General features: G+C 35.2%; 4 protein-coding genes across 5 annotated transcripts; 3 read left to right on the top strand and 1 right to left on the bottom strand.

Moving 5' to 3' along the window:
- Positions 1-1,509: 1,509 nt before the first annotated feature.
- On the bottom strand, positions 1,510-6,387 carry LOC149386076 (Inositol monophosphatase family protein). Its single transcript, XM_089627559.1, has 9 exons — positions 6,151-6,387; positions 5,971-6,067; positions 5,779-5,881; positions 4,965-5,167; positions 4,824-4,883; positions 4,314-4,660; positions 3,667-3,745; positions 3,527-3,577; positions 1,510-1,946 (listed from the first exon to the last, which is right to left on the bottom strand). The coding sequence occupies exons 1-9, from the start codon at positions 6,246-6,248 to the stop codon at positions 1,806-1,808; spliced, it is 1,179 nt and encodes a 392-aa protein (XP_089483685.1). The 5' UTR covers positions 6,249-6,387; the 3' UTR covers positions 1,510-1,805.
- Positions 6,388-12,823: 6,436 nt separating this feature from the next.
- LOC149386075 (uncharacterized) lies at positions 12,824-16,999 on the top strand. 2 transcript variants are annotated; one of them, XM_089626043.1, is made up of 5 exons: positions 12,824-13,198; positions 13,313-13,367; positions 14,051-14,406; positions 14,901-15,902; positions 16,060-16,999. In XM_089626043.1, exons 3-5 carry the CDS (start codon positions 14,170-14,172, stop codon positions 16,387-16,389), a joined length of 1,569 nt encoding a protein of 522 aa, XP_089482169.1. In that variant the 5' UTR covers positions 12,824-13,198; positions 13,313-13,367; positions 14,051-14,169; the 3' UTR covers positions 16,390-16,999. The 2 variants fall into 2 exon arrangements, with proteins under 2 accessions (XP_089482169.1, XP_089482168.1); XM_089626042.1 differs by having other exon boundaries at positions 13,313-13,372.
- A 902-nt stretch (positions 17,000-17,901) lies between these two features.
- LOC149386074 (receptor-interacting protein) lies at positions 17,902-19,005 on the top strand. The gene is made up of 2 exons (XM_089626806.1): positions 17,902-18,418; positions 18,514-19,005. The coding sequence occupies exons 1-2, from the start codon at positions 18,164-18,166 to the stop codon at positions 18,679-18,681; spliced, it is 423 nt and encodes a 140-aa protein (XP_089482932.1). The 5' UTR covers positions 17,902-18,163; the 3' UTR covers positions 18,682-19,005.
- Positions 19,006-21,801: 2,796 nt separating this feature from the next.
- LOC149386073 (PapD-like superfamily protein) lies at positions 21,802-24,435 on the top strand. The gene is made up of 7 exons (XM_089625821.1): positions 21,802-22,340; positions 22,957-23,027; positions 23,135-23,216; positions 23,323-23,441; positions 23,655-23,732; positions 23,820-23,939; positions 24,033-24,435. Exons 1-7 carry the CDS (start codon positions 22,025-22,027, stop codon positions 24,090-24,092), a joined length of 846 nt encoding a protein of 281 aa, XP_089481947.1. The 5' UTR covers positions 21,802-22,024; the 3' UTR covers positions 24,093-24,435.
- The last annotated feature ends 722 nt before the right edge of the window (positions 24,436-25,157 follow it).

The following is a 25,157-nucleotide window of genomic DNA, read 5'->3' as shown; positions in this document are numbered from 1 at the left end:
TTTCGTAGATAATTTTATTGTTCAATAAATTGGGATTGTTTTTCTACTGCTGCAATAGAATTCATACAAGGTAATTTAAAAAGGTTGATGGAGCTAAATAGCCGATTTAAAGTTATGAATATGCAAAACAGTTAAAATTTGTCTTAATTCAGTTAAATAACCAAAATGTGCAATAATTTGATTTCAAAATTTTGTTAATCCCAAAAGTAATTTTTTTTAAAGTGATAAATTACTTATAATAATCATTAAAAATTTTAATCTTAACTGTAATTTTTTTTTTTAAATGTAAATTTGATTATTTTATTGAAAAGTTGAAACTTTGACTATTTTACTAATCAATAAATTTCAAATGGCTATCTTGTAGAATTTTTCCATTTAAAAATAGAGATTTGTAACTAATTAGGCCACTTTAAACATGTGATTTTGGATCTAGCCCATGTTGGACAATTTTTAGGGATATAGCCAAATGGCTTATGTGACAATAATTAATGTCTGATTAACTCTTATTTATTAACAAATTCGTCAATTTCTCTCTCCAATTTTTTTCAAATAATTTTTTTTGCATCAAAACTTCAAAAATTCGTATCTTTCTCATACGAATTCGAAATTGAGTGATTTCAGATCCTACAAATTTGTGACGTCGAGATCTTCAAAAATAAACCCATTGTGTTTGATGAAAAATTATATTTATGTCGATAATTTCAAAAAATTTCAGTTATTTCCATATTTAAGGTAGTAACATGATTTTTCTACATCTATGGTATTAAACATTTCATCAAACACAATGGATCTATTTTTGAAGATCTTGGCGTCACGAATTCGTAGGATTTGGAATCACTCAATTTCGAGTTCATATGAGATAGATATGGTTTTTTTGAAGTTTTTATGTAAAAAAAAGTGTAGGAAAAAAATAAGAGAGAGAAAATGACGAATTTGTTAATAAATAAGGGCAAATCAGACATTAACTATTGTCACATAAACTTATTGGCTATTTCCCTAAAAGTTGTGAAACTTAGACTAAAAACAAATTTCATAATTTCATTTTGGCTATTTTGCTATACTACCCTTAAAAACATAGCATGTCTCACGAAAGATCTTATATGGTAACAATACAGACATTAGATCTCCATCATTCAGACAAAAAAGTTTCCATTCTTAATTCAAATAAATTCATCTAGAATTCTTCACTCAAACAGTCACTGCCGACCTTGGGTTAAGGCGGACTAGGCCTAGGCTTAGGGCCCCATATGTGGATGGGCCCCAAAAAATTTACACTTTTTGCTTATTTTTAAGAAAATTTACATTTTTTATCCTAAAAATTTACACTTTTTGCCCATTTTCTAAAAAATTTACATTTTTTTACCCTGAAAATTTAAATTTTTAGTAGTACTATAGGGCCTCAAAATATTGAATCGCCTAGCGCCCCCGATGAGTTTGAGCCGGCGGTGCAAACAATGGCCTGATCTTATCTTCATTGCATAAAATGTAAATTACATAAGTAGCGTGTGATCAACTGTAAAATTATAAGGCCCCAGCCCTCATCACAAATAAATAAATCTCTCTGGTTTTTTTTTTTTTTTTAATCTTATTCAGAAGTGCTTACCAGCTGAGAAATGTTCATTACTTTCCCGTTATTATGGGACATAAAAATGCAAAGAATAGCGTCAAATGATTTTTTTTTTTTTAAATCATCTAGAGCTTTTGCCAAATATGGCACCAAATGATTTTGAAGACTTGATATATTATTAATAGTTTTTTTTTTTTCCATTCCTGTAGTCCCTTGAAAAAAATACGACCTTTTTCAATCAAACCTTTGAAGAGATGAGCTCTAAGATCCGAACGTGCAAATTTCTGTTGGAAACGAGAAAACCACCGGTGGGATATATGATCCGTCGTCCAACTTCATCCGCCGAAAGCTCAATCTGATTACCCCTCCAATCGCTCACCTGGTATCACGTTATCAACATTGATCATTTTGGGATCATATGCACGTTATCAACATTGATCATTTTGGGATCATATGCACGATCATATGCCAATTTCTTGTCAGAAAGATTGGAAAATACCATGGGACGGCAAGGACGGTTATCTCTCTTATCTCATGAGGAAATGCATCGCTGTTTATGGATGATTTTTGCTTACGGATCAATGATCACTTCAAATCGCAATATAAATGCATAAAACGAGATTAAGAGTGAGGAATCGAAGGATATCTTTTAATACAAAAACCTAACATTCTCTCCAAAACGATTCTATAAAATCTGCCACTAAATTCTGCAGTGGAGTTCTTACTATTAGGGATGGCAATTTGACCCGTTACCCGCGTTTCGGCCCGTTACCCGATTTATTCGGGTCGGGTAATACCCGTTCTTTTTGGGTAAACGGGTAAACGGGTAATACCCGTTAAGGTTTTAACGGGTCCGGGTACGGGTAACGGAATAGCCATCCCGTACCCGGTTACCCGGGACCCGACCCGTTAACTTTTAAATATTTAAAAATATAATAAATCATATGTTTACATAATTAGATGATATATTTTAAACATTGTTTTTAAAAATATAATAAATCATATGTTTACCTAAAGATGATATATTATTTTTAAACTTTATATTGTTGGTAGATTTTTATTTTATAAACGGGTAAGCGGGTCTACCCGACCCACTACCCTTTTTTTAAACCGGGTAAACGGGTAACGGGTCCAACATTTTTAACCCGTTTACCCGGCGGGTATCCCCGTTACCCGGCCCGTCTCAAACTCCGGGTAAACGGGTCCGGGTAACGGGTAAAAAATTATAGCGGATACGGGTAACGGAATAGGTGTACCCGGCCTTACTCGTACCCGTTGCCATCCCTACTTACTATTCTTGCCACAGAGACATCTGACCCACGCAGTTGCAACATTTTTTTCCAGGGGAATAGAAAACCAATGTTCAAAAGGTTTTGAGGTTGATCAATATTTAAATTAGGGTCAAGTGGCTATATAGCCAAATAGAACTTAAGCTTTTGCAAAATAGCCGTAATTTGCCAACTATAAGCAAATTAGACTAAGTAAGATTAATCTAGGCTGGATTAAATTTAATCCGAACGAACTATAAAGACAGAATGTAAGCTTTATGAAGGCTGGATTAAAATTAATCGAGATAGGATTAAAAGTCGTAGTACTCTCGATTGACTATTTTGCTATACCTAATGAAACTATGGCTATTTTGCAAAAGTCATAGTTTGAATTGGCTACGTATCATTTTTCCTTTAAATTAAGAGAAGTCACCGTAACAGACATTCTCTAAAGTTGATTGATGCAATTTTTTTCGGTCTTGAGACTTTATTCGTTCAATCTATTTATCTTTTATGTCAGGTAAAAAGATTAAGCAAATGACTGAGTTTGGAAAATGACCGAGTTTGACATTAGTAGATTTCTGGGTGTTCCCATTTCATTTTATCTTTCAAAGCTCGTTATTAGTTTAGAGACTACTTGATAAACATGTGATTCCATTATAAATAATATAAATAAAAATTGGAAACTAACCTTGCCACCTGCTTCATGCACACATATCAAGCCAACAGCATGATCCCAAACCTGTTTTTTTTTAAATAAATACAGTTCTAAGTAACACTGATGAAGCTTTTGAAGTCACTGACCGTTAAGCTCAAAATTATTGTATATACCTTGATAAGTTTTTCAGGTTTTACACCAAGAATGTAAACTGAAGCTCTGCCTGAAGCCACCATAAGATACTTGCATAAGCTACAAGCATCAAAACACATAAAATTGGCAAAAGTCACGAGATTTCAAATCTGTCTACAGAAAGAACAGAACAAGATGGAGAAATCCGGAATCTTTAAGAGTACTTAATGAACTAGTTCACGAGTCTTGACTGATTTGATACACCTAAGAGTTTCAAAGTTCATACAATTAATAGAATTATATAAGGTATGAATACTATCTCCAAGAGGTTTGTGTTATCAGTAAGCTTTTGGGAAAGTCAATTGCAGTATAGCCTTTTCGCCTTCGGTGTTTCATAACGACTTAAAAAGTTTTTTTCTCTGTCAGATTAACCAGGGAGTGGACTAGTGCTCACTGTTGGGGCTAGTTTAGTTTTCTGTCGGTTATGGTGCAGTGCAATGGTTTGTGATATGGTGGCTTGGCAATTGAAAAGCACAATTTTGTTATTATATATATATATATATATATATGTATATATATATATATATATTCAGTATCTCCTAAAATAATATCAAAGCAGTCAAGCCATAGAATTCCGACAATTCATAAAAAGCCGTACACTATATCCTATAAATAAATAAGAGCTAACCTTCCACAACACGTTGGCAACAGAAGAATTTGATTGTCCCCAACATTATCAGCATCAGTTGCTACACTGTATGAAGAAAACAAAGGCAAAAACTCCCATGATTGACTATCTTGAATACAAAAGCGTGCTCGATGTACCAAGGAATGATGATCAACAAAGGATCTTGTCCAGCTAGGAAGCGTGTCATCTGCTCCATCTAGCATGGAAGGCAAGTTTTTCTTCCATGTCCCACAGCCAACATGAGCAATCATTATGATCCCTGCCTCGTCCGAAGAATCATTCTTCCAGTTAGGGCATCCCATAACACCTAGCACAATCTCTCCTTCGGCTATGAGAGCCAAACCTACCTGCAAAAAACTAGGGCAATTTCCTCAACATGTGAAGCAAACATAGATAAGGAACTAAAACAAGAAAGAAGAAACCACGTTCCTGTTTTACATCGAGTCTAAACAAAGAGTTGCTTCAACTAAACTTTGGAATATTTATTCGAGTTAATATAGTGAATCCTACCACATATAAAGCATCGCCTCCTTTAAGAAATCCCCGTGTCCCATCAATTGGATCCAATACCTACATCAAGCCACTACGCTAAGGCATCATAAAGCTTAAATAAAACTGTGATGATTAAATACAATGCTTACGTATACCCACCCAATATGTCGCTGGTGTGGTTCCAAAAGTAGAAGCATCCTCGCCACCTCTATCGATTGCTTGCAGTACCTCAACTTCTGTACACGGAACATCTGTATTGCTTGCTACGGCATTTAGAACCAATCCAGTTAGATTGTTGGAACTTACGAAAGCAGAGTCCTCTTCAGCCACCAGAGGAATAGAAGGAAACATGTTTCCTAGTTCTGCAGCCGAAACATTAAAACAAAGGATAAAAAAAATCAATTTTTCTTTCCGGGTTTAGATCGAGTACTAAGAAGCGGGCACTTTCAAGAACAAATTGCTGGTGGTAAGTACTAAGCGCCAAACCTAAAACTATTTCATTAGTGTATCAAGGTTCTGAGAACTAAACCGTACTAGATTGTCAACCATGAAGTGCCATAAATGTCCGCCCACGTTAATAGAGTTATTTTGGATTTAGCCATATTGGCAAGCTCTGAGATATTTTATATACTCCAACATTATGCAAAGGAAACATCTTATCTAATTATCTCAATCCCAAAGTAATAATCAGGAACATAAGAATTCTCAATGATGTGCTGTTCAATATATCGAAAGTCTACCAAATATCAGTGTGTATTTCTAGTGATCTCTACAACATTAATCGCAAGCTATCGATCGTGATTGCACTTATTCAATTTCCAAACAAATCTCGCCACATTATGCTGATCAAAACTCGGACTTTCCTTCAAAATTAGCAAACAAAATGCACACTTGCAGAGCAACAAAACCTAGTTTCTTCAATCAATTAAGAATAAATAATCAGAGATCGCAACCTAGTATCTATATAAATTACCCAAACTGACCAGAGCCTGAACTCCGAAATCGGCGATAGTGACCGGAGTTTGGTCGTTCTTTTCAACTATACGTCTGTCATCCGAAACCAGCGATGATTTCACCTGACATTAATCCACAATTTATAACATTTCAACGCCATCGGCAGCCAAAAATATAGAACAAAGGTTTTATGTAAAAGAGAAATTATTACATCCAGGCAGAGCCGACAAGCTCTCTGTACGACGTCCATGGCGGCTTGGAGCTCTCGGTGGTACTTGGCATTGTGATCGGGAAACGGAAGAGACGACCTGAAATGCGAGCCATGGAAATAAAAGAGTAGAGCTTCTGAGATCCCGGGGATGTGTTGTGAGGTATCGACGGAGAGAGAAACCTGGCGGAGGGGAAGAATCGGCTGCGCCGAGGCGCAGGGGAGGAGCTGTGGGAGACAGTTAATCGGACGGCGGAGGAGGCTGAGGTTAGGCGAGTCATGACGGCGATGAGTTTAATTGGTGGAGCAACTTCGATGTTGGGTCTCAAGATTTAACAAGACGTGGCTTAGCTGGCTGAGAAAACGACAAAATTACCGAATTTAAGATGGGATTTCCCAAATAGACCGGTTAACAATTGAAATTCTAAAATTATCAAAATCCTCATTGGTGGCGAACTCCACTAAATATTTTTAGATAAAATGAAAGAACATGAAACTCAACTCAAATTAGGGCGAAGATTGAAACACCATCTCAAAACATGTGCAAAAGAAAAAATGAAATAGTGGAAGAGAAACGGAAATATTTAGAATTAAATTGATTAAAATGTTATTTGTAGAATTAAAGTTCAAAAATTGGAACTAGATGTCATTTTCTTCTTTTTATTATTTTATTATGGATGGGCAAGTCTATTAATAGTCTATTCGAATAAAATAGACACAGGTTATTTAAATTAAATAAATATCAATTTTGTTTTATAATTTTTTTGTACATGGTGCCTGAATGATATATTCATTTGAGGGAGTTAAGGTGCTTTCAACAGTGAGTTAGTCTCTAGCTTTCAAAAGTTAGTCATTTTCATCATCGTCGCTCATAAATCCATGTAAATACTAATGCCACAAAAATAAAAAAGGGTTATATAAGTACATAGCCACACTGTTATAAAGGGTTTTAGTTTTAGCAAACCTTCCGTTAATTTCCTGTTAATAGTCACAACAATCTATTTACAGCATGTTAAAAGACGTGAATGACCTCAAATAACTCTAGCCAAATTCCCGCTCATTATTTTCAGTCCATTAATTCAAATAGAAAACAAAATATTCGGCCATAACTACTCGCACAAATTGAGGGAGCATTTAAAACTCCATTAATGCAGATATCTATATTATCTCTTTATCTCTACACAACCGATAAAAACAAAATCAACGCTCTGCAACATCGGCCGACGCTTCACCCTCTGTAACATCGGCCGACGCTTCACCCTCTGTAACATCGGCTCTAACACTCGCCCACCCTTTGCAACATCGATCGACGCTCGTTGATGGTGACCGGACTGTGCCTATCGGATTGGATTGGTGGAGGGATTACAGGATTTCTTGTATTATGATGATCCTTCATTTTTTTCTCTCTTCTTCTTCTTCTTTTTCATCGGAATTGCTGGTGGTTTTGAGTGTATGAGATTTGTTTCAGTGATTGTGAATTTGCTGAGATTTTGGTTCTGGTGAATTCTTATCCAGTATTATAAATACGACGTTGATTTATAGTTAATACCAATTGTTTCATCGTAATACATTGTAAATACAAAGGTGATTTACAGTATATTCGTGTAAAAAAATTTAAAAAAATTCTGGAAATATTTTGGACGTTCTAAAATTATGAAAACAAATAATATCAATAAATGAAGAATATATTAACAGATTTTATCCATAATGAATTTCCACGAAAATATAAACTAATTAGCTAAAGTCAACGCTGAAAATTTCCAAATACACGTTAACAATCTTTCCAAATCGGTTAGATTCAAAATTAAATAAAACTGCCTAATTCAATTGGCGGGCGTAATAAATAAGGGCAAAGGTGTAAAACTAATTCAATTAATAAGATGTCACGTAAGCAAGATGACTATTTACGGAAAATTAATGAAAGGTTGACTAAAATCAAACTACTAGTGTTTAAGATGGCTACGTAGCCAATTATTTGAAATAAAAATCAATGCATTTTTTATTGAAGAATAAATCAATACATATGAAATACACTAAAAAAACACTAATTGAGCAAACACATACAAACAGCTAAACTCATTTTAAATTTAAACTTATAGAACCCTAGTATATATTTTACTTTATCCATACATGTTATCTTAAGAAAAGAAAAAATAAACATAACACATGAGATGACATTTTTTTTACGTAGACAACTAAAATAGTAATCTAATGAGAAAATTTTATATTTGTAATTCCTGACTTGGTCTCTCGTGGCTCGTAAGAAAGATAAATGCAAATCTTGAACATAGCAAGATATCATTGACATTTTTAAAAAAATGGTGACACTGTTGACTTTAATTGATAGTTGTAAAAAACACGAATGCAAAAAAAAAAAAAAAAAAAAAAAAAAAAACAGCCAAAGACGTGCTCAACTTTGGCTGAGACAACATACGCGTTTAATATATTATTACGCATTAAAAATCAAACAATATAACGATGAGACGATCAACTAATAAGGAAGCTTCATAAAATTCCTACGTAAGCAGTGAGGTTGTCCTAATCTAAACACAATCCAATAACAAGCGAACACGTGTCATTACAATTTACAAGCCCTAAGAAAATTAAAAGTACCCATATCATCAATCCTTATCCTTGTTTCCAAAGACATTACATAAATAAACTTCATATACGACCGTCGCTATATAAACACAAAACACAAAGACACAAAACAAAACAAAGCAAAACAAAAGCCATTTAGCGTGGATGAGTTTGAGGGTATTGTGGCAAGCAGGGACAAAGATGAAAGACCAAATGCTCTTTTGTCCCAAGGCTCTATGTGACTCAGCTTCTTCTTCTTCTTCTTCTTCTACACCGTCTTCGTCGAAACAAGCCAGGCTTTTCTCGGGAACGATCGACTCAAGTTCTGCTAATTCGAAGGTCGCGAAGAGCGAGGCAAGTAATAATCAGGCAGAGGAGTCTATGAGGACTATCATGTACTTGAGTTGTTGGGCTCCTAATTGATTACATACATCCACGTGTGTACTCTGTATATATATTGGATATGCTGGTTTATTCAATTGGTTTCTTGTAGATATACGATTTCTGTATATTGTATATATAAATGTATATATTTGAATGATTCTCACTTTGAGGATCGTGGCGGTGAACTATAAATGTTGTTTATTTCAATGTAGTTTTTTCAGGGAATAATTAATTTATGGATATGAAATGCAGTCATTAAATTTGAATTGTGTTATTTTGGTCGTCTATATATTAATCCGGAGATTGATTTTCTTGTAATGGCGACGTTTTGCGAAGACAATGTTAAAGGTTGGTGAGAAATTTTCCGTTCAAAAAATGTTAAAAGGTTGATTTTTTCTAGTTTCATGACGATCTAGCACGGAGACGTGAGAGGATTTACAAACATTTTTTTTTTTGCCAGTTCTTTTTGTAGATTATCCTTTTTAGATGACATGTCGTTTCCTCTCTTCAATAACAAAGGACTAAAATCTGCATATTTAATAACATTAATAATTAATTACTAATTATCGAAGCAAATTTCATACAGTTTCCGCAATAAAAAGATTTAATTTAATTTTTTTTTATAAAATAGCTCGAGGTCTTTTATTATTAAATGGGTATAACACCCACAAGTCAAAGAAGAATAAGACCTCAAGATAAATACAATGATTCAAGACTAAATTTCGATGAACGCACATCATACTTTAATTTGTTTTTGCTTTTAATATAATTTCGCTTTCAATTAAAAGTATATTAAGTGAGGTATTTAATTTTATTTTGTTATAAATTAAACTCAATTTTAAAACCGCATTAATCACGGAAAAAAATTATTAATTACAATTTTAGTTTCATTTTATTAAATTGATTTGATAAACCGATTCATGAATTTGTAACCAATGTAATTTTATAAATAATAATTAAATCAAATTTGCAATTTAATTGTGATAAAAAATAATTTATTATTATTAAACGTTATAGACTTATTTTTTAAAAATGGTTCACCGGCTTTAAACGATTTTGTTTAACCAAACAAATTAAAATAATAAGTTTTTCCTCAATTAAGAACAGTTAAAATTAAGTGATAAAATGTCCATTTTCAAGATCGTCGAATAAAAGGTCGACCAGTGTGCTGAGCCTCCGATAGTGCATGCGGCATGAGTGTCGAGTATTGCGGTTGGACTAGGCAAGGACCTCGTGTGTCATGCATTCTCCTATCAAAATTTGGGGCTTAGAGCTTACCTCAACATACACTTCTTCATTCAGAACACCATTCAGAAAAGTACTCTTGACATCCATCTGAATAACCTTGAACCTCTTGAGGCATGAAATACCAAGAAGGAGTCGAATCGCTTCATGTCTAGCCGTAGGAGCAAAAGTCTCATCAAAATCCAGGCCCTCAATCTAAGAATAACCCTGAGCGACCAATCTGGCTATGTTCCTCGTGACATTGCCAAGAGCATCAGATTTGTTCTTGAAGATCCATTTTGTTCCGATAACATTCACTTCATCAGGTTTGGGAACAAGCTTCCAGACCTCATTCCTCTCAAACTGAACTAATTCCTCTTGCATGACTATCATTCAGAAATCGTCATTAACAGCCTCAGTGACATTCTTTGGCTCAATTCTGGAGGATGAGCCTAAGTGCAAGCCTCATTCCCTGGTTCAAGTCTCGCACATATGCACAAACTCTATCACATTCTTTTGGGTGTATCAAGTGCAAGCCTCGACCTTGGGTCCCATGCGAGGGGCAAGTCATTTGACTGAATCAAGCGCATGCCTCGATTGAGGGTGCAGATCCTAGGCATAAAGCACACATCCTAAGGCATCCCTTTTGTTAGGGTCTTGCCCCCGAGTATGGCTAACAAGGGAGTCAATCATTTGTCTTGTTTTGCTATATGCCTCGCTCGGTTGGTTACCAACCCTGAGGATGCCTTAGGTGAGGTTCTTCGTCAGACCAAATAGTTGTTATGGTTTGTTGTTCGAGCCCTTCCCACTCAAGCAAGAGTATCCGAGTGGACTTGCTTATTCGGATCTTGGATGCCTCGTTATGTTAAGATTTATTAACTACAGCATAAGCCCTCTATTTTGAGTGTGACATATATTACACAATTTTTTCTCTGTCCATCTAATCTACGCCGAATACTCAAATATTTTATCCCTAAATCTTTATTGACCTTCCTCTATGGTTATTCTCCGTTTCAATCAATATCCCAAAATTCTTCTCAACATGGGCAACCCAAGTTTCATCTTCGTCATCTTTCTCGTCAGAGAACGTACCCTCTTTTGTATCTACCCAAACTCTGTCTTCGTCATTGTCTTCGTCGGCCAATTCATTTGAACAAAAAAGTCGATAACTTCTTTAGGTCGCTTCTATATTTTCTATTCCAGCGGGCCACGACTTCACCACGAACCAACTACGTTGACTATCCATATTTTGTCTATTGTTCCTATGTTACCAATCTCACTCGATCAAAATTCTCCACTAGCTTCTCTCGAGTGTTCTAGCGAACCTATGCACTTGACGGATTGTTATCCTCTCAGCCTATAATCCTGTTAAAACAATTGCACACATAAAGAACAAGAATTCAAACAGCTGCACTCTCGCCTAGAGTTTTCTATTAACATAGGTCGATCATGATGACTACAACAAAAACATGATAATTTACTCTATATCGAGTAGCAAACAATCCTAAATAAGAATTTAAAGGTAGCTAATCAATGAATTAACAAGCACAACTAATAATCAAACGAACATAATTGGGAATGAGCAATAAAAAAATTTACATCATCAACGCATTGAGTATCTGCTAGCCCTATAAAAATCTAGCCACTAAAAGAATTCATAATTAAAACTAATCATAAAATATTAATCAAAAGCAAAAGAACAAACAATAAAACCAAAAACGAATTCATATTAAATAAAAAAAACGATGTTCAACAGGGAATAAAATAAATAAAAGGGAAGATGAAAGAAGAACGATTGAATTTGGAGAAGAAGAACTTGTGTTAGTGTCAATTCCGTTGAGAATCCATTTTTTTCCTCCAAAAGCTCTAAACAAAAACACTCATGAAAAACTAAAAATAAATGAAATATATGTTTTTGGGTGCTAATTTCGTTTATATCGGGTTTAGGGGATTTTCGGAACTATTTGGACCCTTAAATGAGATACTAGGGTAAAAAACACTTTAAAATCGAGAAATTGACGAAAGCCGTGTTTTTGGCCATTAAGGCACGCTGAAATTGGACAACTGCGTAGTGATTTTGAATCGGTCGTAACTTCTAGCTCCGCTCGATTTTCGAAAATAAACATTCATTGGAAAGCTAAGAGAAAGCTCTATCCAATGGTAGAAAGAATTCATCCAAAATCTTCACTTCAAAATCTCAAATCATGCAGAAGAAGACGCCATATTTCTTGATTAACTTTAGTCGTTCGAAAAGTCTTCTAATCATCCAAAACACTTTAAGCTCATGAAAAACCTATAAAATAAAAAATACAATAAGATATAAAAAAAAAAACACCTAAGAATCGCTTCGATTCAAGCTTGAGAACGAGCGATTTGTACGTATAAAATGCACTCATCATCGATCCCGTTAAGAAATTCCAAATGGATCTCTCGAACTTTTAGAAGGCCTACTCTCCCCCAAATTTCTTCCCCTTAGTTGTTGTTTTTTTTTTTTTTTTTGTTTTAAATGAGAATAGCACCTATGAAAAAGAAGATCAATATTTAATACGTGAAAAATCGAAGTTATTTCATTATGACTCTCAAACAATAATAAAAACCCAAATAAAATAACAACATAGATTATCTATTCCATTCCTTAGTAATTATTAACATTACCATTCGTATTTGATTTATCGACCAAACACTTATCGACCAAACACGATGACTCCTCAATTTGATCTCTCTCACACACAGACTCGGTGACTATCACTTTCCATTCCATAATCTCTCTCTCTCTCTCTCTCTCTTTCTCTCTCTGAGACCACCTTGCTCTCCGATTCTACGCGGCGTCGCCTCCGCTTAACATCTCCAAAGCTCTGTCTCCGCCCACCACAATGATCTCTCATCTCTCTCAAGCCCTAAAAGCCTTTCTCTTCATAACGCTTCTCTTGCTCTCTCTCTGACTCTCACATGCAATCTCACTTTCTCTAGGTTTATGGCTTTCTCTAGGTTTAGGGTTTCTCTAGGTTCTCTTGAAAGCTGAAACGCCGGCCGTGACTCAATGGTAAGTGATTATGGCTCTTTTTTATATACGGTTCTTAGAGCATATCCCAAACCCAAACCCTTTTCGTGATTCTTTGTTTCTCACTTCCTTTTAATTTCCCCTATTGCGTTTCAGTGATGGTCTTGCTCTGGGTCAGATCCTCTCAGACTGTGGTCTATCGTCGAACAAAGTAAGGTCAGACATCTCAAATACTTACGCAAGAGACGAGACCATTCAGAATCGACAATTTCCTCTTTTATTTTGTATATTTGGACAGCTCTGTTCTGGACTTTCACGTATATTTTTTCATTTCATCTGGTGTGCAAATGGAAGTTCATTTCCTACAACTACTTTTGGACACAATTTAAGTACACCCATGACATTATTTTTGTTGTTGTTACATAAGGTTAAAAGTCTTTGCATTTCCATTTTGTAAAAGATAATTTGAAACAAAAATGCATGTATCAAGACCAAGAATAGCCAATTTGTTTCCTCAAACATTTCGTTTTCTTCCTGGGATTGGATATGATACATAGGATATAACTGTAATATTGTTTCAGGGTCATGATCAAGTCAGCATCATAAATTTTAGATTCCCGATGTTCAATTGTTGGTGCTTCTTTTCCTTCACGAATTTATTTATTTGTCAATCTATTTCCCCCTAAATTCTGGTTCTCCTCAATGTTATTATTTTAGGAATTGGACATGCATATGTAAAATTGATGTTTTTTTACAATTCTTTTAGTTGGGTTTCTGTGAAATATCCATTTTACTCTTTTTTTTTGTAATTACTTTATTTCTTTTCCTCGTCTTCCCTCCATTAACATGCAACTCATCCACTTCTCTCTCCCTCTCGACACGTTCTCTCTCTAGGAATTCTTACGGACGAAGCAAGGTCGCCAACACCCGTCTCCACAACTGCCCCGAATTTTCTATCCTTCTCGTTTGCCTCACTGTACTCACCGTCGACTCTTCTCTCTCATTAAACAAAAATGGCTGGCGATAAAAAAACTCCTCGAACACAGAGAAGCCCCAGTATGGCTGCGGCCCTTGCTCTGCGCTGTTTGTCGCGAAAGAGGAAGTCTGCGACGCCCAAACCAAGAAAGGAGACGCCAAAACGGTCAAAGAAGGTTGACGTTTCCGATTCTTCGTCTGGGTATGACGATTTTGACGTCTCCAGAGTGGAAATGTTGCCCGTGGCCCGAAATCCAGAGCCGATTGGAACAAATGTGAGTTTTTTTTTTACTTACTAAGTTATTTGGGCAATTAGTTTATTGATTTTAGGATGTGCATTGGAAATTTGGAAGTTGATTTTATTTAGATGTCACTTTTGTTTAACTCTTCGTTTTGTTTTTTTTTTGTTATTTTGATGATTGGGTAATGAGTTTTTTTTTTTTTTTTTTTTTTTTTTTTTTTTTTTTTTAATGGTTGATTGTTTGAATGTATATTTTTTCATTGAATTTTCTGGTTGGTTAGTTTTTTTACACTGGTTTTGTATAGTTGCATCGGATTTTGGCTGTGATTTTGGAATGATGCTTAGATTTGAAGGTACATGATATCTACGGTTAGTTGTAGTTTTTTGTATTGTAAATCACTAGTAACTATGGAAAAATAAAAATAAAAACACAACATTTTGCATGGTTTAATGACAAACTTGTCATTAAATCCTATTTATAATATACGGATAGTACCTCAAATGATTATTATTCTTTTTGGAATGTAGGGGTGGACAAGACCTATTCCCGAAGATTCGATCCCAAAGAATAACTTCAACTTCTATGGCGCTTTGGACAAGTTTGAAGACTCCGTGGACATGTCCCCGGAGGAGAGGCGGTTGTTTGGCCAATCGTGTTTTGGGCATTTCCTCGAGATGCCCAAAATAACCAAATCGTCAAAAATAATTAACCACCTCCTTATGAGAGTGGGTGATTTCGAGGGCTCGCAGTCTGATGCCCTTTTCATCGAGATTGGCGGGGCGCCGAGAGCATTCACGAAGCAACACTTCGCAGAAATCACAGGGCTTCGTATCGTGGACGAATATTCCGAGTGCCAATATGACCAAGTAGTTGAGAACGGGCTCTACAACACAATCTTCCGCGATGGCGTCCCGAAGCAGCGCGAGACACTTACCTCGATGGTGTCCGAGAGCAAGAAATGGGAAGACTCACTTAAGAGGGTCAAGTTTCTACAGCTTCACTTTCTGTGCAATGTCCTCATCCCCGGGCCCGCAAATGTCAAAATTCCAAACATGGCGTTTGTTAAACTCGTGGAGGACCTCGAGGAATTCAACAGGCATCCTTGGGGTAACGTGGTGTGGGATTTCTTCGTCTCGAACGTCAAGACGTATGTCCACAAGACTAAGATTAAGGTCGGGAAGGAAGAGGGTAAGAAGGCAAAAGTCAGCCTTCCGGGGTTTATGTTGCCGCTTCAAGTCTGGGCGTACGAGTGTCTTCCGGTGCTGACCAAGCTCAAACAGTGCGAGAAAGTCTCAGAGACGGCGATTCCATTGATGCGTCGCTGGAAATCTTTGACTCACGTCTACGAATCCACTCTGCAAACTATCAGATTTCAGTCGTCGGAGCTAGTATTCAATGCACTTGGCATTGAGGTCCAACATCAGGCTTTGCAGAAGCCGATACTAGTAGCACCAGTAGAACCGGCGAAGCCCTCCAAAAGAGAAAAGATGAAAAGACCGATGGACCCGAAATCAACAAGTCATCTGGAGGTATAATCTTATACTGTGGTGTTATTTTTATGTTTATAGGATTTAATGACAAGCTTATCGTTAAATAACAAATCTTATATTTGTTGACAAGCTCATGTCACAAAATTATGCATTTAGTGCAAATTTTGATGTTCACGTTATATAAATTTGTTTACAGTCGCGGTTAAAGGCCATGGAAGACCAAGTCAAGCAAATGAAAGGTGAATGGATAGCCTTTCAGAAGGAAATTAAGAGCATGGTCCACACTCTTACTAAAAGTGTGGACTATGTTAGTGACAAGATGGAGCTATTTTCCGCAAGGAAGGCAGCCAAGGAAAAATTGATAGAGGAAGAATCCGATATGAAGAAGAGGCAAGAGGAAGAAGAAAGAAAGAAGAAAGAAGAAGAAGATAGGAAAAAGAAAACGAAAGAAGGAGAAGAAGAAACAAAAAATTACAAAGAGGACAAGGATGAAGAAGACAAGACAGGGAAGAAGAATAATGACTAGAACAAGAACACGGAAGAAGAAGACCGTGAAGACAAAAATGAGGGGGAGCAAGAATGAGTGAGTTCGGTGAGAGTGTTAAGTTGATTAGTACTCCAAAAGGTCTAAATTGTATCTTTAGTGATGATTTAAAGCAATTTACGACACGATTTCCATTTTTGACATTGGGGTTGGTTGTGAGGAGTTTTTTCATACTTGAATTTGCCTGGCTGCCTTAAATTCTTAGCAGAGTTGTTGAAGAGATGATGCAGAGAAAATGGACAGAAATAAAGAAGATTTTCTTTGCAGTATTCAGTTACCATCAAAATCATTAGTTTTTGTTGTTTTTTGTTTTTGTTTTTAAGAGATTTAAGATGGAGAAGTCATCGAATTGAAGTGTCTTAAGACCTAAAAAAAATCATTAGCTTATCTGATCAAGCGAGAAGTAGCGACAACGAAGTTGGTAAAGCATTCGAACGTTGTATGAGGTCAGTTCTTCTATGTTGGGGCTAAGTCTTCGGTTCTCTTCTTTTGAGTTTTTGTTTTTTTTAATGGACAATGGTAATGACTGGTTCAAAGTTCTGAATCTTGGTCTTTGATTCAATTTTTTTATTGACGTGTTCGTGGTTTCTTATATCCTCTTTAATTCCCTCTTAGTTTCTTGTTTCTCCACTCAAGGCAACGATATTTATTAATGTGGATGAGTAGCAACGAGTTTGAGGTCAGCTCATTGCACGTACGAGAATTAGTGTACAGTTTATTTATCTACATTCGTCGGTAATTTTGAATTCTTTTTGTTGAACTATGCTTGTGGAATTTGGAACTTTCTTTACATTGTTTTTCTTTACTCATTTCCTCGGATGTTTAGTCTTCTTTTTCAGTTATTGCTGTTTCTCCCAATCGTGCATTTATATTTAGTTACTTACACTCTGTCTAATTTTATTCAATTTGTTGTGTTTAACCTTTGTCTGCCTCGGTTTTAGCTGCACGCCAAAACAAAGGTTAGTATCTATGATTATGAAGAAGGTGAAAATAAGAACAAAGAGTAAGTGCTTCAATCTTCTGCAAGTTTTTTGTTCTATCATTAAGTTTATTATTTTGCGCTTCTTTGCGAAAAAAAAATAAAATATTATTGACAAGATTGATCGCAATTCGAGTTATTGACAAGATTGATCGCAATTCGAGTTAGTTCGGTGCTTCTGTAAGTTCTCTGTAACCGTGTAAATTATAATTTACTTCGGTTATTCATAGGCACTGAGTTCTTTCAAGATGGATGATTTGAAATAGAAGACTTTAACAAATGCATTTGTTCTCAATAGGCAGATGCGACTAATTTTATAAACGCATATACTTTGATATTTTGTAAAAAAAAAAAACAGTGACCAAAACTATATATTATGAATGAATGCTTTTTTTTTTTTTGCTAAAAATATTTGTTTACCATTGTCCTCACGGGATTTTATATATAAACTTATAGTACCATGTTATTCCAACAACTTAAATTACGTTTCCTTAATAAGCTTTTATTCATCATTTTTCCTAGTATAACGAATCAAGTACAAAATATTGAGGACAATTGGGCTACACTTTTTCTTTTCCCCTTGAACTCTTTATTATTTACAAGAATAATTTAATTTTCTCTACTATGGAATCGGATGATGCTTTTTCCCACCCCAAATATCCCCTGGCAATCTGAGCCACACATCTCACACTATATCTCCAAACACAACAAACCGATAAGCCATGTGCTCTTGTAAACCTCCCTTCAAACATCAAAAACCAGAGTTAAAAAAAAAAAATGTTGTCACTGAAACCATGCAAAACAAGATTGTTTGCAACTCCTTTTTCCAGCCCCAATAGCCCAAGGCAAAACACACAAACCAAAGCTATCAAACCGTTCAAGAAAGCAAAACAGTCCCACCGTGTAAGAGCATGCTCTACGGGCCAAGAAGAAGGAACGGAAAAGAAGAGAACTTTCTTGACAGTCGAAGAAGCCGGGCTCATCGAAATCTCCGGCCTCGACACTCACGAGCGCTTTCTTTGCCGTATAACGGTAAGCTCTCAAGTTCATACTTCATACACACACACACTTAGAGCATCTGTGTTATTATAGTTTGATTGTTATATGTTTTTTGATGTTGGTTCTAGGTTTCGTCGTTAAATTTATTGAGAGTGATAGCGGAGCAAGAAGAGTGTTCAATCGAGGACCTAAACGCTGGGAAGTTATGCGACTGGTTTGTCAAAGATAAGCTCAAGAGAGAACAGAACATTGGCTCTTCTGTTCTTCAATGGAACGACTCTGGATTCCCACTTTGAATCACTGTAATCCATTTACTCAACTGATTTTTGAAGGATAATATATGTTACATATATACCTTTCTTTTTCTTTCTTACCCAAGTTTTTTTTTTTTGGAACCTTCATTCATGTGTTCTTATTTCACTGTTGTGCATGTATACGATGAAAAATATCGAAACTCATGTTGAGACTTGAGATTAGTTTTAAGCCACTTAGCCACGTGATGTTGATCTAATCGTAAAGTGCATATATTTAAAAAAAAAGAAAAAAAAAGAAGAGAGTGTTAATATAGGAATACAATACTTTCCCATGACAAATTGCTTTCCCAACCAATTTTATGAGGCTATATTATCTCGGTGGCCACTAAATATGTTGTGTAATTGCACTTTGGTCATTGAAATTTATTATTACAATCATTTCTCTGAATTTTTTATTTCGAGTATTTTGTCTCAATTTTTTTTTGTTTTGTTTGAAACAGTATATTGTCTTAAAATTTTGAGTTGGTATAGTCAACAAATTACCAACCTACGCGGTACCGACTCTCTTCTCCTCTTCTTCTACTAACGTGGCTCAGTAAACTTCTTTGTTACTGGTGAAACATTTACCAATTAACCTTGATCGAAACTTCTTCGAGAATGTATCTCTCTTAGGCCTAAACTTGTTGGCGGGGTTATTTTCTTTCAAGCTCTCACCTTATTCAACAACGTTTGTCTTCTCATAAGTGTTCACCTTATTATTCTTGATCTAATTTTGCTTAAACTTAAGGTAGATATTCTATGTCCTTTCGTTTCTAATACAAATTTTTAATGACCGAGGCAACCTAAAATGACTCATCATTAGTCATCACTCTGACCAAAAATCATGGATGATCAATTGCAACTCGTGCACACTACTCGAAATCGTATTTGAATTCGCCATATGAAACACGAGGAAGCGGCCTAAGATTTACTTCTTAGAGCTCATATCTTCGATTTTATACTTTCGATCTAATGAATCCCAAGCTCTTTGTAGGAGCGTTTGGAGCCATATAAATCGTATATGAAGTCATTTAGATTATTCATCATATAATTCTCATACAAGTAGTCAAAATCTTTTCACGAGTTTAATGCAGTTTCTTCCTCTAAGAGAATCAGAGGATCTTCAATAAAAATTGAACTAGACCTATATAAATGAGCATTTTTTTTTCTGTCTACTTTTAAAGTTCAACTCTGTGAACTTATTAATATCCGGTCACTATTTAAAAATATGAAAATAATCAACTACTTTCGTTACCCACTTTCTTCCAAAATTGCAAGTTGTCTAAAACAAGTATGATATGATATGTGCAGGAAAATAAATAGACGGTTTGTGAATATTAATATAATTTTCATTAACGAAAACTTATAATATGGAAAACATAGATAGTACGAAATACAACAACGAAACCGAATACATACACAAGAAAGTATAAAATATTGGGCTATCCTTGAAAACCTTAACCATTTTTAAATGTATTCATATACATGTACTCAGCCTTGGGGACTTTCGCAAATTCCTTTATCCTCACAGATTTATTTAATTTCTACAAAAATAATCAATTTCGAGAATAACAATTTGGTTAAATCGAACCATTTTGGCAAATGGGTGCCGCTCAAATTATTGTCATAAATGTAACCTTTAATGTGCATTACTCTTTAATTAACATTATTTCCCAACATGTCATTTCATATATTATTGCACGATTAACTGGTGCATTCTTGCCGTGTATACAAAAACCAAATAAATATATAGCAATTTATAAGAAAGAAAGACTTTTTTTTCAATCACTACTTGTGCAACGCGGAATTGACTTCCATATTTACTCTTTTAGACTTTGAACCCAAAGGTTCAAGTTGGACTTCATTCTCTATTTAGCAAAGGCAGCTCATTTATATTGAACACAGAAAATGTTACCTTTACCAAACAAGCTCAAAGTATATTCCAAATCAGCTGTTTTCATTTCATGAATAGCACATGAATCGAAAATTTGAGTTGTTGTTGTTGTTTTTTTTTTTTTTTTTTTTTTTTTTTTTTTAATATATAAAGAAAATAGATGGATAGTGGGAATAATATATACAATTGGCATAATACGGCGTTAGTGACAATCTTAATTATTTTTATTTAAATTTAAAATCACGAGATAGTGTATTATGCAGTATGATTGAAAGGTATATGAAAAGAAGATGGATGTTATTTAAAAAAAAAATGTGCGGTGTCATTAAGGTATATGGCAATTGATTTGTCCTTCAATTCGTATCCCAATCCAATTGTCACCTTCAATCCAGCCTTGATTGATTGGTTCTCCATAATATATTTATATATGTATAGATAAACTATACATGTACTGTACAGCACATTTTATTTCGACTAAAGTGGGTCTCCAAACTTTGAAATACTGCTTAGTCTTTGTAGAATTTTCAGAACACAGTTTCCTTTATTTTTTATTTTATTTTTTTGTAGTAAACTTGACCATTTCCAACTTATTATTGGACCACTTAATTTTATTTCGAAAAGTCAAATTTGTAAACGGTCACATTTATCCTAATGCACGATAGAAAGTAGCAGGACTTAATATTTAAATAAAACCATTTTAATCGAAGCTAATCCCACCAAAAATTTAACAAGAAACACGAAAAAATAATTTCTCTTTTTTCTTTACTCATATCATAAGTCAACTAATCTTAGTAGTTCAAGTCAACGGGCCCGCTCTTTGCCAAAATCCACTATATGCATACGGTAGAAAAGTAATACGAATTTCTAGGCAAAAGAAAAAAAAATAGTAATACGAAAGTTGCCATGAAAAGCTGTTGGAAAACTGTTCCAAATATAAAAACAGAGGAAATTAAAATTATTTAAACAAAACCTATTTATAGCAAAAAAAAGCTTTTTCTTCCTTTGAAAATTGAAAGGAACAACATGATAAATTTGAGACAAAGATATAGAAAATGTTTAATACTATCATATCATTATTCTTAAAATTGTTTGTTTTTCGAAACTTTATAGTTGGAAATTGAATAAATTTAAAGAAAAATTAAATTTCTTAATTACGAAGCGACGTCGCTTAGTCAGAAAGAGAAATGTAAACGGTATAAAAGTGGCTTCGGACTTGAAATCGAACGTGTCCAAATTCATTAAATCCCTTCCCTGAGTTCCGACCTGCCCCAACTTTCTCTCTCCACTTTCCTTCTTCCATTTCCAAACAAAACGCAGGCGAAAATAAATAAATAAATTGTAAATTAAAATCGTCCAAAAACGACGCTGGTTTTTTTTTTTTTTTTTTTTTTTGGGGCACCAAATGCTCTGAAACCGGCGTTTTGAAGATCGAAAGAAAGGATAAGGAAATAGATGGCCATAGCTGAGACAAAGTCTTCTTCTTCTTCTTCCTCGTCGAGCGACGGAAAACTCTGGGGATTCTTGAAGAAGCCTTTTCGTCAGTCGGAGAAAACGACGCCGAATTTCTCGTCATCTTCGTCGTCGCAGAATCAGTACCACGGTCACGGTCACGGTCACGGCCACGGAATGAGCCACCATAGCTCGTCGCAGTTCGAAGGAGGTTCGAACGCTCACGCCTCGAATCCTTCCGTCTCCTCCGTCGCGAGGTCTCTTCTTCCGACTCGCCGGAGGCTCAAGCTCGATCCTTCCAATAAGCTCTACTTTCCATGTTTGTCTCTACCTTCTTCCTCTTTTTTTTCGTCTTCTTCGAATTTTGTCTTTTTTTTCGTCTGGACATATTTGTTTTATTTTTTGCTTTTTGCGTGATAATTTTCGGATTTTTTTTTTTTTTTTGGTTATTGCTATCTATTTGGTTTCGAGGCTTGATCTGTTCAGAAATCATGAATTTTGTTACCGTAATTGATGGATAAATTGAATTACTGAGATTTGGATCTCTATTGCGTGAGTATTTTTTTGGCGTAACATGTTTGTTACTTGGATATTGTGCAAGATTTAGTTTTTTGTACAACGAAAATTTTGATTTGGTAGATTGGCATTGGTTGATTAATGCAATGTTTTCGCAATTCCATGTATATCCATGTACCGACGACGTAGAGCTTTTTGATATAAAACAACGACTTTATAGAGTAAAAAAGCTCAACTTTTGTGTACTGAGAACGCTTAGCATTATTTTCATAGAATTGGATGGCATTCATGCATGATCTTTTTTTCATAATTTCGGAATCCTTTTGTCGCAATTGATATCTGCTGTATATTTGCATTAGTTTTCTTCCTAATTTATTGCTTAATTAATGTTCTAAATGGGACATGTTTTCCTTTTGTAGGTGAACCCGGGAAGCAGGTTAGGAGTGCCATCAACATTAAAAACTCAAGCAAATCCCATGTAGCTTTTAAGGTAATCAATTAATGTTTTAACCTTGTATTACTTCCATTTAATTTTGTTGTTTTTAACAAATTCCTTCTTTGAAAATTAGTCCCTAATGGGTATTGTCTTGCTTTCAGTTTCAAACAACTGCACCAAAAAGTTGTTTCATGCGGCCTCCAGGGGCTATCCTTGCTCCCGGAGAGAGTCTTATAGCTACTGGTAATTTTTCTTAATGCAACACTCAATTCACCGCCCAATTGATGTTTGTTTTTTTTTTTTTTTTTAATTTCATTTGAACTAATAAGTTTATCATGTTTCGTAATAGTGTTCAAGTTTGTGGAGCTTCCCGAGAACAACGAAAAACTGGTGGATCAGAAGAGCAGGGTCAAATTCAAAATCATGAGCTTGAAGGTGAAAGGACCGATGGATTATGTTCCTGAGCTGGTGCGTTCTGCTTATCCTCTATCCTCTCTGTATTTGTGTATATAGTAGAATTTATTAAAATGTTTTGCGTAGATGTTCTTTATGCTATCAATTGAGCTTCAAAAGTGTTTTGGTTTTCTTAGATATCGGTTTGTACTGATGCACAATCGCCAATCTTCTCAATTAATTTCGCTGACTCTGTTACATTTTCATGTACTCTGAATTGGGCTGCAGTTTGATGAGCAGAAGGACCAAGTTGCAATAGAGCAAATATTGCGGGTTGTTTTTCTAGACCCAGAACGGTCCAGTCCGGTATGTAATAACACTGTCTGTATACACATCTTATATGTGAAACACACTTGTCGTGATAAAGAAATGATTTTGTGCTGTTTGTTCTAGACTATGGAGAAGTTGAAGCGCCAATTGGCTGAGGCTGATGCTGCGCTCGAGGCTCGCAAGAAACCCCCGGAAGATGCTGGTCCGAAGATCATCGGGGAAGGCCTTGTAATAGATGAATGGGTAAGCCATTTTTTCCTTTCTTGTAATTTCTGTTTGATTCTTTGTGAAACTTTTTCTTAACATACCCTTAATTAATTTTATTAAAATATTCAGAAAGAACGGAGGGAAAGATATCTCGCTCGACAACAGGTTGAAGGAGTGGATTCGGTGTAAAGCGACGAGTTTATCATTTGGTGATGCTTTTTTTTTTCTTTTTTTTCTTTGATTGGATGAGATGAGCATCTATCTGCTTCTAAGAGAGAGTCAATCTATTTCATTTATCTTTTTTTTTTCTTGTAACATGACGGATGTTTGTATCCTAAAAAAATGTTTAGGACTTGACAGTATATTTCTGTGTAAAAGAAGGGGAAAAGAAAAGAAGAAAAGAAAGAATGGACCGGAGAGAATATTCTGGAAGTGGGATAGTCTCTATAAACTCTGGTTTGTTTGTCATACTTTGCCTGTGTAGATAAAGTGATTTTGTTTCCAGAAATAAAAAGAACCGGTGTTTATGTGATGTAAATGACTAAGATAGATTATTGACATGTCAGTTTCGATTCTATTCCCTATCTGCTTATTAATTTGCCTTCTTACTTTATGGTGTCATATACGTGACTGTTATTTATTCCGACTTGGCTACCTCCATTTGCATTGTGATGCTTTGATTCTGTGAGTCAGTAAAAGCATAAATGCTGTTCATGAAGTTCATGAGCTCTGTATCTAATATCTATATCTGTATATGTGTTCCCTATATAAAGTTGTTCATGAAGTTCATGTGCCATATCTGACTTGACGGTCAATTTCTGCTGTGTTTTCTGAACAAGAGGAATGCAAAGCCTTGCCTTGTGGTAAAACTTCCGTTCTTTTTGTTACTGTTGATGTGAAAGTTTGTGAGTCCAGGTAAAATACACATTCATAGATAAAAAATAAAATAAAAAAAGAATAGTGGAGATAGTGGTTTTGGTTTGGTGGAATGTCACTTTAGGTGGCACTACCCCACGCCAGCACAGGCGTCATTAATAACAGCCTCAATCTGGTACCAAGTTTGCCTTTTGCAATAATAACACACAAAACTAGTGTTTTTCAAGAAGATGAAGTCTCTCTGTCTCAATAACAACTTGATTAGTTGATATAGTTTTTTCATTATTTAACGGCCCTATTAATCAGTGTTTTTTTTTTCTTCTCTAAGACGACTAATAAAGGTTACAACTTCCTGATCTGCCTTCGCGAGGTTTTTTG

Source organism: Urtica dioica, chromosome 9 (assembly GCF_054948205.1).
Source record: "Urtica dioica subsp. dioica isolate 48M chromosome 9, U.dioica_male_clone48M_v1_H2, whole genome shotgun sequence".
NCBI lineage: Eukaryota > Viridiplantae > Streptophyta > Magnoliopsida > Rosales > Urticaceae > Urtica > Urtica dioica.
This window is presented reverse-complemented; position numbering and strand designations above follow the sequence as displayed.